Below are 11,360 nucleotides of genomic sequence, written 5' to 3'. Positions count from 1 at the left end.
ACGTTGTAGATGTGTTGGTTTCACAGCGGTTGTCGATGTTGTGGCTGGAAGTGTTGCCGGTACATACCCCCGCCCGTGAACCTAGGTGATGTAATGGATCGTTCGATGAATTCATAGGTTCACGTTTCTCTTCGACGTCCAACACTGCTAGCCTAATAGCTGGTCGCCGCATAACTCCACTCGCTGTTCGAACTAAGGCTTGTCGAACTCTTCCATCTCGTCCAGCAAATATTCTTTCAATTCGTCCTCGAGTCCAATGAGATCGCACCGTTCCGTTCACCACCAGTACCAAATCCCCTTCTGCTAGATCCCTTTGTTCCTTGAACCATTTACTTCGACGTGTTATCACTGGCAGATACTCCTTTATCCACCTCTTCCAAAATTCTCCAACGATGTATTGCGCCATTTTCCAACTGCTACGGAGCGTAGCGTGTTCAGTTACAACAGCTGGAAGAATTTTGTTGCCCGTTGAACTGCCGAGAAGAAAATGATTAGGCGTCAGTGATTCCTGGTCTGCATATTCCAGCGGAATGTATGTAAGTGGTCGCGAGTTCACTAGCGCTTCTGCTTCGTAGATGATTGTCTCCAGTGTTTCATCATTTGGTTTACGAGGATGTTCAAGAGCTGAACCTACTGCCGTTTTGACCGACCTTACTAATCGCTCCCACACGCCACCCATGTGCGGAGTGGCTGGCGGGATAAACTTCCACTTGGTTTCCGCGTTTGTAAATGTTGCCGCTATCTCTTCGTCGTTTATTGAAATCTCAGCCTGAAGTTGCTTGTTGGCACCCTGGAAACATGTTCCGTTATCCGAATAAAAAACAGCAGGTGAACCGCGGCGCGATACGAATCTTCGAACAGCTAAGATGCACGATTCGGTGGACAGAGTGTGCACCACTTCCATATGAATGGCACGGATAGACAGGCAGGTGAATAGGGCGATCCACCGTTTTGCCTGACTTCGGCCCATTTTGACGAGCACTGGTCCGAAATAGTCGATGCCAACATATGTAAATGGGCGTACAAATGGTTCTGTCCTTTCCACAGGAAGAGGTGCCATAACGGGTGGCTTGGGCAATGCTCTGTTAATTCGACACCAGGCACAATTCCTAACAACTTTTTGCACAAGAGATCTTAGCTGTGCAATCTCGAATCGTTGTCGCAGTTCATTAATTATAGTTTCACGGTTAGCGTGACGATATTTGGAGTGAAACCACCCAATAATCAAGGCTGTTATATGATGTTGTTTCGGAAGAATTGCTGGATATCTCGCTTGAAATGGCAGGTATGTCGCCGCCCCAATCCGACCTCTCATTCGCAGAATCCCGTTATCATCCATGTAAGGCCAAGTTTTAAATGTTGGGCTAGATTTTGAGATTACTGAATGCTTCGCAGCCGGTGAACCCGATGATTTTTCCAATGCAGATCGTTCTTCTGGGAACGCTTCTTCTTGTGCCATCTTCCATAAGAATTCTGCTCGTGATAACTCGTCTTGAGTAAGTATCGCCCGATGCTGTTTTTGTCCAATATTCCGTTGACGAAAGTTGTCGATGAAGCGGATTACGTATGCTGTTACACGCTGCAGCTTCGTCCATTTACTGAACTTAGTATTATCTACTATTGATTTTGTATTCCAGTGCACCTGTACACGCCGAAGCTCTTCATGAGTTGTGGTCGTGATTCGTTGCTGCGGCCATGACTCTTCTTCCGATCGCAAAAAACTAGGTCCGTTGAACCAGCAACTATTAATGCTCAGATGTGGACCATCCTTCCACTTCGTAGCATCGTCAGAAACGTTAGACTTGGATGGCACCCATCTCCATTCTTTTGGCTCACTCAGGCTGAGAATTTCGCCTATCCGCACCGACACGAACTTGTGAAACCTTCGATGATCGGAACGAATCCATGCTAGGACCGTAGATGAATCGCTCCAGAAAAATCTTTGGATAACCGCATATGTGTGATATTCGAGAATCGCTAGAACGAATCGCACTCCTAGAACAGCCGCTTTCAATTCCAGTCTTGGTGTCGACAATGTCTTCAGAGGGGCCACTTTACTTTTAGCACCTACCAGCACTGTTTGTACACGTCCATTATGTACCAGTCGGAAGTATACCGCACACGAGTAGGCAATATCACTGGCATCCACGAACGTATGCACTTGAAGATTGTCGATGCTAGCTGGTAATGGTGAGAAATAACATCGGGGTATTTTCAGTTCGTCAAGTCTCGGGAAATGATCTATCCATTGGCGCCATTTATGATTGAGATCATCATTGATCGGTTCATCCCATCCAATTCCGGCCATCCACGTTCCTTGAATGATAACTTTCCCGTGAACAAGAAAATGTGATACAAGTCCTAGGGGGTCGAAGAGGCTCATAACGACCTTGAGCACTTCTCGCTTAGTAGGGATATGCTCCTCATTGAGTACTGAGCGCAAATCGTTTCTCAGGTTGAAGGAATAAGAGAAGCTGTCGTCTTTTGGGAGCCAAGTCATGCCGAGCACCGACTCCGACATAGAATTCCTTTCCAACGTTAAGTCCTTCGGCTCATCAGCTGTGACTTCTTCTATTTCACGGAGAACTTCAGTAGAGTTTGAGCGGAAACGACAAATATCAAAGCCTCCAAGCGAATGTACTAGTTTAACCTCGTTTACGACAGTCACTGCCTCTTCGACAGTCATGAAACTATCAAGATAGTCGTCGACATAATGATTTTTCATAATCGCAACAGATGCACGAGGAAAAGTTTCGGCAAAATCCTGTGCATTTAGGTTTTTGACATATTGTGCAGAGGCTGGGGAACATGTTGCCCCAAACGTTGCTACGTCCATAACGTATATTTTGATCGATTCTGTTGGACTGTTACGCCAAAGAAAGCACTGTGCAAGACGATCTTGCTTACGGATTCGTAGCTGGTGAAACATCTCCTTGATGTCACCACAAACCGCAACGGGAAATTGGCGAAAACGGCTCAGAACCGCTGGGAGCGACGTTAGTAGGTCAGGACCCTTTAAAAGTTTAGAGTTAAGTGAAACTCCGTTAACCATTGCTGCTGCATCCCAAACCAATCGCACTTTACTTGGTTTCTTAGGGTGAATGACAACCGACAGTGGTAGAAACCACACTCGCTTACTGTTCGTGCAGTTTATTTCAGACTCAGTTACCTTATGAGCGTATCCCTTTCGCAAGTAGTCGGCAATCAGTTCCTGAACTCGTTCTCGTAGTGTTGGGTCCTTCGCTAGCTTACGTTCTAGGGAGCGTAATCGATGAACTGCCATCGGGTAACTATCCGGAAAGTCGTTATCATCGTCACGCCACAAAAGTCCGGTTTCGAATCCCATTTCAGTACGCCGTGTTGTTTTCTCCAATATGTCTCTCGCTCGTATGTCTGCATCGGATTCCAACACCCCATTCTTGTCGGTAGTTCCCACGTCCTCTAGTGCAAAGTAGTTTCGAAGCTGCTCATTGAGCTGGCTATCGCAATCAGCAGGTGCAGCCACATGGAAATGAACAACTGCTCGTGGCGTCGATGTTCCTGATACACACCCATATATACTCCAGCCGAGTCTGCATTTTGCTGCTACCGGATCCAAAGGTCCACCTTCACGGATCTTGAGTGGGACAGCCAAGCGGAGATTGTCCAGTCCGATCAGCATTTTTGGTTGGATCAGTTCATAGTCTTTCAACGGAAGCCCACGTAAATGAGGATATCGGTTGCAAAGTTCGTCGTATTTCAATGTCTGGGTAGGTAATACCAAACAACTAACGGTTCTGACCTCACAAAGTTTGTGACGACTTGAATTGTCATCACCAGAGATATCCAACTGAACACGTTGCGACATACGTTCTTCGCGGTTTATATTGCTCGTCCACTGTAGAGTCAATGGTTCTTTCGGTCCAGATATTCCTAAGCGGGTAGCGACGGCCTGTTCCAATAATGTAGTTGACGAACCCTCGTCGATGAAGGCAAAAACAACTTCCTTTCGTGCACCAGCATAGAGCACAACTGGCAGCATTCGAAACATGGGGGAAAGCCCAGTATTCTGCATAAGATGATTAACGGACACATTCAGAGAAGGTAAGTTTGATGCGTGCAATAGTGTGTGGTGTTTTTGGAGGCAACCTTCAACTTCACATCCATGCCAGGATTTGCACGGCCATCTGCCGTGGCTGTTTAGGCAAGTACAACATAGTCCCTTTTTGTGAACAAATTTCCATCGTTCAGCAATGTTCAGCTGTTTGAAATCATGGCAGACTGCCAGCCGATGTCCTTCGCATTCACAGGCTGGGCATGGCTTGCCTGCCTTCTTTGTATTTTCCAACGAATATGCGCCTTCAGAGAAGAATACAGGAGTGGTGGAGTGGGCATGTATCAAACCCTTTTCCTTTATTTTCCGTTGCTCACCTTTAAAGTTCCTCGTTAGATTCGGAAGTTCGAATGTCACTTGACTGGCTGCCTCAACTAGTCCTGTCATAAAGTCCCCGAACGTTGAAAGAGTCGCGTACGGCTGCCTGGTTTTGTACACTGCCCAATCCATTTTCATTGCACCGGGAAGCTTTTCCACCAGCTCCTGCATGAGAACCGGATTAGCCAAATGTGTGTACTGTTTCGCCGATTTGAGGTGGTCTACGAGGTTTTGTACGACTAGTCCGAACTCTACAACAGTTTCTAGGCGATCTTGTCTAGGAGCCGGAACTTGGTGGACTTTCTCAATAAGAGTTCTTATGAGAAGTTCGGGTCTTCCGTACAGCGTACGAAGAGTTTTAATTACTTGTGGCACACTCGATGGAAGAAGAAGTCGGCTCCGCACTGATTCAAGCGCATGTCCTTTCAGGCTTCGTTGCAGACGAATGAGGTTTTCAGCATCGGTGTACCCACACGCAATGGTTGATTGCTCAAAACTACAAATAAATATCGGCCATTCTTCGGGGTGGCCGGAAAAATGTGGTAGTTCTTTCCCCATCACCTGTCTAGCTGCTAATTGACTTGCACTAAGCATTACAGGGAACGCTTCTGTCACTGGACGAGTATCGATTGGTTCCGGTAACTGATACGGGTTTCGCTCACATCGGCTTTGCTGAAATCCCGGTTCCACCTCCAGAGAGAGCTGTCGAGTGTAATCAAATTGTGGTCGATTTGTGTGCCCCTTCGGTAGTACTCCTAGATTTGGGCTGATAATCGGAAGATCATTTCTGACTACAGATCGACAGTTGGAAGCGTTTTCCGAGCGCAATAAAGAGCCTTCTTGCAGTGGATTTTCTCGTCTCGAATCTATCACCAATTCTTCGAACATATTTTCGATTGGTTCAGGAGAACACTGTTGCAGCCACATGGCTACCTGCTGGTCGGAATCAGAGATCGATGCCCGCCTACTGGTGCATTCGCTCAATTGTCGAGCAATGGTATTTCTTTTCTCTAGCGACTCCTTCCTGATCATGTGTTGTTTCTTTTCGTATTCCTTTTCTTCCTGAAGTTTCCGCTGCCGTAATTTTGCTTCTTCCTCCTGCATCGCCTTCTTCTCCTCCAGCCGTCGTTCCTCTTCTTCCATTTCCTTTTTCCTAATCACTCCCTGTACCTCCAATTCCTGCTGCTTGAGAATTTGTTCTTCTTCAAGCAGCTTCATTTGGGCCTGCAAACGGGCAGCTCGTACGCTCGAAGTCGTGCTATGGGCGCTTTTGGAAAATTTGGATGCCAATTCGGTGACTTTGTTCGCCTGTCGTACACTTGATTTGACCGTGGACGATCGTAGGGATCTGCCATCCGATAACGGCGGTTGAATATTGCCAGAAGCTGCTTGATTCATTTTTGACCTACATGGTTTACATAGGTACGGACGTTTTCTGATCGAATCGTCTACTCCAGCGCATCCGAAGTGTTCCCAGAGTTTGCATTCGTCGCATGCAACCCATTTCTCATCGTTTGTATCCGGCCTAGAGCAAGACTGGCAGCTGTATCCACTGGGCTTTTGATGTTTCTCCATTCCAAGACCCCTCGGGTAAAATCCTTGAAGATTGTTATTGGGGTAGGGGCAATGTCACACCAATTCTCGGGAGCAAACACCGGTTTCGATCGGGTTAGCTTCAAGCTAAAAATTCGCTTTATTATTAAGGGTCTGATTTGTTATAGAATTAACGTCTACTTACGATTTTAGTGTACCTTGCTATGGTTTGTGAGAGAAATCGTATCAGAGCCCGTTGATTGATAGTCGATTAATAATAGCTATAGTATTACAAATTCATATGTAGTTCAATTTGACATTAGGATCATATTAGTTTAATTTAGTAATTTACTCACGTTTAGACCGGTTATTCAAGCACTAACTGTAGTGTCTCTAGTTAGGTAGATTAGAATTCTTCTATATATCAAGAATATTCGCAATAGGGAATTAAAAAATAACAATTTAGTATAGCACTATCCGATTGGGTGAGGTTGCTGCACACTGATGACTTGCATATATTTCCACATCTGTCCAGTGACATTGACAGTTTCGCGTCACTGCCTGTGTGGGCACTTCAAATACGACACGTTGTAGATGTGTTGGTTTCACAGCGGTTGTCGATGTTGTGGCTGGAAGTGTTGCCGGTACAGCAGTCGTTACCTGTTACGCAACGTATCGTTCTTTCTGACTCCGCTCGTTTGTTTGATCCGTACGGATTAGCAGGGCCAGTGATTGTGCAGGCGAAGATGTTTCTCCAAGAGCTTTGGAAAAAGAAGTATTCTTGGGATGAACCGTTGAGCGCAGATCTGCAGTCACAATGGCTACAATTCCGGACAAAGTTGGATCGACTGGATGCAGTTTCCGTTCCCCGCTGGATCGCATTCGACGATAATGTGATTTCAAGTGAGCTACACGGATTCTGTGACGCCTCGGAGAAAGCGTATAGAGCAGCGATCTATCTGCGAGTACAGCTTGCCGAGAGTTCTGTTTGGTGGAATGGGCCTGAGTGGCTTCAAGAGGATTCCAGTACATGGCCGAAGATGAGTGACAGCACAGTACAGCAGTTGGATTCAATTACGCTTGAGGAAAAGTCGTTGATAGCAGATGTAGTGCAGGAACTACCGTCTGATACGTCTGATACGTTGAACGTCCGACAAGCATCACGCAAGATGGCTACTGTTAAGTGTTACCTGCACGTATTCGTCTGCCTAATAGTCACAGCAGTCTATATAGCGATGATAGCAGATTTTAGAACTGAGGCATTCCTGGCTGCCTGCCTAGAGGAAATTACAAGAATTCAGTTGAGAAGATGGAGTCAAGTTCAGCGGTTTAGTCAAGTCTTATGGAAAAGATGGTCGACAGATTATTTGTCCGACCTTCACAACCGAAACAAGTGGACGAGGAGAAGAGACAACTTGCACTTTGGCACGATGGTCCTACTGACAGAAGACAAGTTGCCTCCGTTGTAGTGGTACTTGGGACGAGTGACGGAGATCCACCCTGACGCCGATGACATCATTCGAGTGGTTATAGTTCGTACGCAGTATGGATCTTTCCGTAGAGGTATCCAGAAAATTTGTATACTTCCCATCCGGGACAATCAGTATCAAGTCTACAACGCTCAGCAGTCAAGTCCGTCAAGTAAATTAAGTATTTCTGCCCCTGTTGGGACACTTAAGGATGCTTTCGGCAATTATTTCGTCGTTGAAGTTTGGGAGCGACCCTCAAGCTAAGTGCATTCCTTCTCAGTATTTTGTTGGAACCTACTGCTTTGCTTTGCTTCACTAGGGAGGTGAACATCAACTGCACCTACTTCGGACATGGTCGCTGCCAAATCGTCTACTTGATCAGTGAGACTTCTTCAGTTCTTGTTTCCTGCTTTGGATCATCATAAGGCTAAGCACGCCCCCATATGGGGCAACTGTCGGCATTTTGCGGTGCATTACCGCTACGCCACGGGGCGCTCTATAAGTTACGTCGATCCGCTTGCGTGTTTCTTCTGCCTCCAAATCCCCTCCTCTTCTTCGACAGCTCTCCTGTTCCTCTGCACATCGCTAGTCATCGGTACCTACCAGCCCACTCAAGTGCATGAGTCGCAGATCCTGCTGTTAGTTCCATTTTCAATCGTCGTTGGTTCATCAATATAATTCATCGTTTCACCGGCAGCAAGAAGCTGCGCACAACAGATGAGTATTCATTGCCCCAACGGGGCGACTTTGGCAACAATAGGAAAGTCCGTCCGCTTTTCGCCAGGGGCGGAATCATAAGTAACGTGTCTCTTCTGTAAGTCCATGTCTAGGATTACAGTCGTGTTTATCTTCAACAGATTCGATCAGTCCATCATCGGAGTCTCCAGTGGCGAATTCCATTTCTGCTAGACGCATGACATCAGTGCACGGATTCATCGTTTACGTGATTAGGACATCGTCATCAGTGAGCTGCCCGACAGGATCGAGATTTCTGTATTATGTGAATTACTACTGTTTGTTACAATCAATCATCTGAACATATTGTGTTATGTTAGTCAGTTAGAATGTTAGTCCAATTGTTAGTTAAGTTTGTGTTGAGAGAACTCAAGGCCGCCGGCATGTTACGTACAGAATTAGAATGTTGCATCCCAAGATGCACCTTACTAAGCAATCAGATAGGCAGCAGCAAGACAGACAATACGAATGTGTTTCATCGTCGTATGTTTCTTTTCACACTATATCTATTGCGTATGTAAATGCGTACCAGCGAGTCAGGTCAAAGTGTAGCTCTTCGGCAGCTAACTGCCGTCGCGTCGATCGCAGCGATCGCAGCACATATTAGAAGTTTAGTTCGCTCTTGCATATCACCCGTGTCGGTCGGAAAGTAAAATACAGTCCACTTCATATTCGAACGTTATGTAGTTTGTTATTCTGATTAGAATAAATTGTCCGTCGTGTCGCAGTTAATCTTAAATACGTGTTTTTAAAGCCAACTTCCGAAACGCGCTATTCCGCGAGTGATCCGTAGTTTGAATCTGGCCAGTGAAAAGGTTTATAACTAACAATATACTTAAAGCACATGATTGGATAAATGCGTACTCTTACCCACCGATGCGCACTTTTACCCCACCGGTGGGGTAAGAGTGTTTTTCACTTGTCTTGCAATAAGGGTTCTACTAAAACGAATCTCAATAATTTCAATATTTTTCCACTGGGTAACATAAAGGAAGAGTATATGAATCATCGACACTAATCTGATATGCAGAAGCTTCCTTCATAAGGGCCACATGATCGATTGAAAACTAAATGCGTACTCTTGCCCCACTCTACTCTACGAGTGACGATAACTTATGATACAAAAGGAACGTGAATAAAATGAAGGTAAGCATTGTTATTGCTTATTAAAATATGATTATATTATTGTAGACATTCTCATAAGTTTTTAAAAAAGATCGTAATTAAAATGGGGGTACACATTATTATTTCTTATCATTTAGCACCGCCAGGGAACTTGGTCAGTACCCATTGCATTTTTCTTTCCCTCTATACGAACGATTACCATGATCTGTGATATTTTAAGGTATCTTCTTACCGTCTGAAGAGGCACACAATCTATGCAGTTAGATTGCCTGGAAATACGTGCACATTCAGCCGTTGCGATGCACCACAATTGTGTACAGGAGTATATGCACGCGTAACTAATGAAAAATTCTAGGGGGGGGGGGCTAACTTTTTTTAAACTTTTCTATTTTAACACTCATAACACAGAAAGTTTACCATTTTCGCTCGATTCAACTGATGTATATTGTTCGCAAGTTGGTCTACCAGATATCAATGGACGACTTAAATATTTCAAATGATGTTCATCCACGTTCAGCTAAGAATAACTTCTATGATGATTTAAAAACAAATCAGTTTTACATACAACTTATTGGTCAATAATTTTCAATTTGGTTAAAAAATTGCAACAAATTAACTTAAAGGAGCATTTGTTAACACATAGGAACATTTAATACATCTTTTCTCTCAGTAGGTCTGTTTCACGTCTACTGAGACATTTTCACTGGTTTTATTGCTGCAGTGACAATAGGAGTTAAGAGAATTAAAAAGTATGCTGAGTTTCTAAAATTCATCAGAAAGAATACAAAGTTCTTTCTTATTCGACTTTTAGTTACCTCTACTTGAAATCTAAGAGTTTTACCGTACCTTTCTTAAGCAGCCTACAGTGATAATGTGAAGCCTACAGTGAAAATGCGCTACAGTTTTTAGGATTGGTATTTGTTATCATCGTGCTAGCCTCATGATATACGAATGCAAAAATGGTAACCTGGCTTAGAAACCTCGCGGTTAATAACTGTGGAAGTGCTTAATGAACACTAAGCTGCGAGGCGGCTCTGTCCCAGTGTGGGGATGTAATGCCAATAAGAAGAAGAAGAAGGAAGGTTAAGATCATACGCTCGATTTAGATAACAATTACTCACAAAACCCTGGGAAAACTTGAAAATCTCAAGAAATTGTCCATTAGCCATTAAGTACTTGTAATTCTAATAAATCAAGACAAAATTTTCAAAACGACTTATCTGCTTTTGTAAACAAAGATTCAAACGACAAATTGACGAATCTGATAGCTATCCCACGCAAACCAACACCATCAACAGGTAGCGGAAACATTCACCTACCTATTGATGGTGTTGGTTTGCATGGGAGAGCTATCAGATTCGTCAAATCGTCGTTTGAATCTTTGCTTACAAAAGCAGATAAGTCGTTTTGAAAATTTGGTCTTGAAATAATATATTTTTTAATTCACTTGTTGATGAGGTATTTCCTTTGGTATTTCATAAGTTATAACGTGTTTTGAGGGGATTTTGTCGTGAACAAGCCTTATAACAATTGCTCGAAGTTCAAAAACTTGAGCGAATAGATTCAACTTGCTGTGCACGCAGCGAAATTTGATATGATTAAACTAAAAGTAAATATTGTTGATTTCAATAATCGCTTTATTGTTGAATCAAAAGAATTTGATTGTTGTTCCTACAATAATCTCTGATTGAAAAAACAATATTATTTTAATTTCAACAATATTTCTTTTTGTTCTAAACGTGCTTGAATATCAATCAGTGTGTGTTTTTTTATGTGTAACAAAAAGGCAAGCCAACGATTTAAAACTTAGTTCTCTCGTTAGTTTCACAGTAGATTATATTAATTAATTAATTTAAAAAAACGACGGGAGTAGAGACGTGGAAACAATCTAGTGCTGAAGCGGCAAGGAGGCATTTCGTTTAACACCAAAGACACGTATGTATGGATAGTAAAAATCAATTGAAATCGTTTGAAAATACATTGTTTCTTCGCAGAAATACAGTACGTTACCCATCATGAAGAAAACCAATAGCCGGAAAGATCATGTTCCATGCCGGTTGGAACTGCGGTAAATTGAAAACCGGTGC

At 43.7% G+C, this 11,360-nt stretch overlaps 1 protein-coding gene across 1 annotated transcript; it reads right to left on the bottom strand.

The window, feature by feature from the left end:
• Positions 1–354: 354 nt before the first annotated feature.
• Positions 355–3,869, bottom strand: LOC134213533 (uncharacterized). Its single transcript, XM_062692673.1, has 2 exons — positions 3,170–3,869; positions 355–473 (listed from the first exon to the last, which is right to left on the bottom strand). Exons 1-2 carry the CDS (start codon positions 3,845–3,847, stop codon positions 435–437), a joined length of 717 nt encoding a protein of 238 aa, XP_062548657.1. The 5' UTR covers positions 3,848–3,869; the 3' UTR covers positions 355–434.
• Positions 3,870–11,360: the final 7,491 nt, after the last annotated feature.

Source organism: Armigeres subalbatus, chromosome 2, assembly GCF_024139115.2.
Source record: "Armigeres subalbatus isolate Guangzhou_Male chromosome 2, GZ_Asu_2, whole genome shotgun sequence".
In the NCBI taxonomy this organism is placed as follows: Eukaryota; Metazoa; Arthropoda; class Insecta; order Diptera; family Culicidae; genus Armigeres; species Armigeres subalbatus.
The sequence above is the reverse complement of the archived record's forward strand: the minus strand, read 5'-3'. Positions and strand labels throughout refer to the sequence as shown.

Bases quoted from the DNA above. Each gene is read 5' to 3' on its own strand.
- LOC134213533 (XM_062692673.1), bottom strand. From the start codon at position 3,847: ATGTCGCAACGTGTTCAGTTGGATATCTCTGGTGATGACAATTCAAGT. The intron at 474-3,169 runs GTAACTGAGTCT...TCTTCTCGGCAG, and splicing joins GAAAGGGATACGCTCATAAG to TTCAACGGGCAACAAAATTC.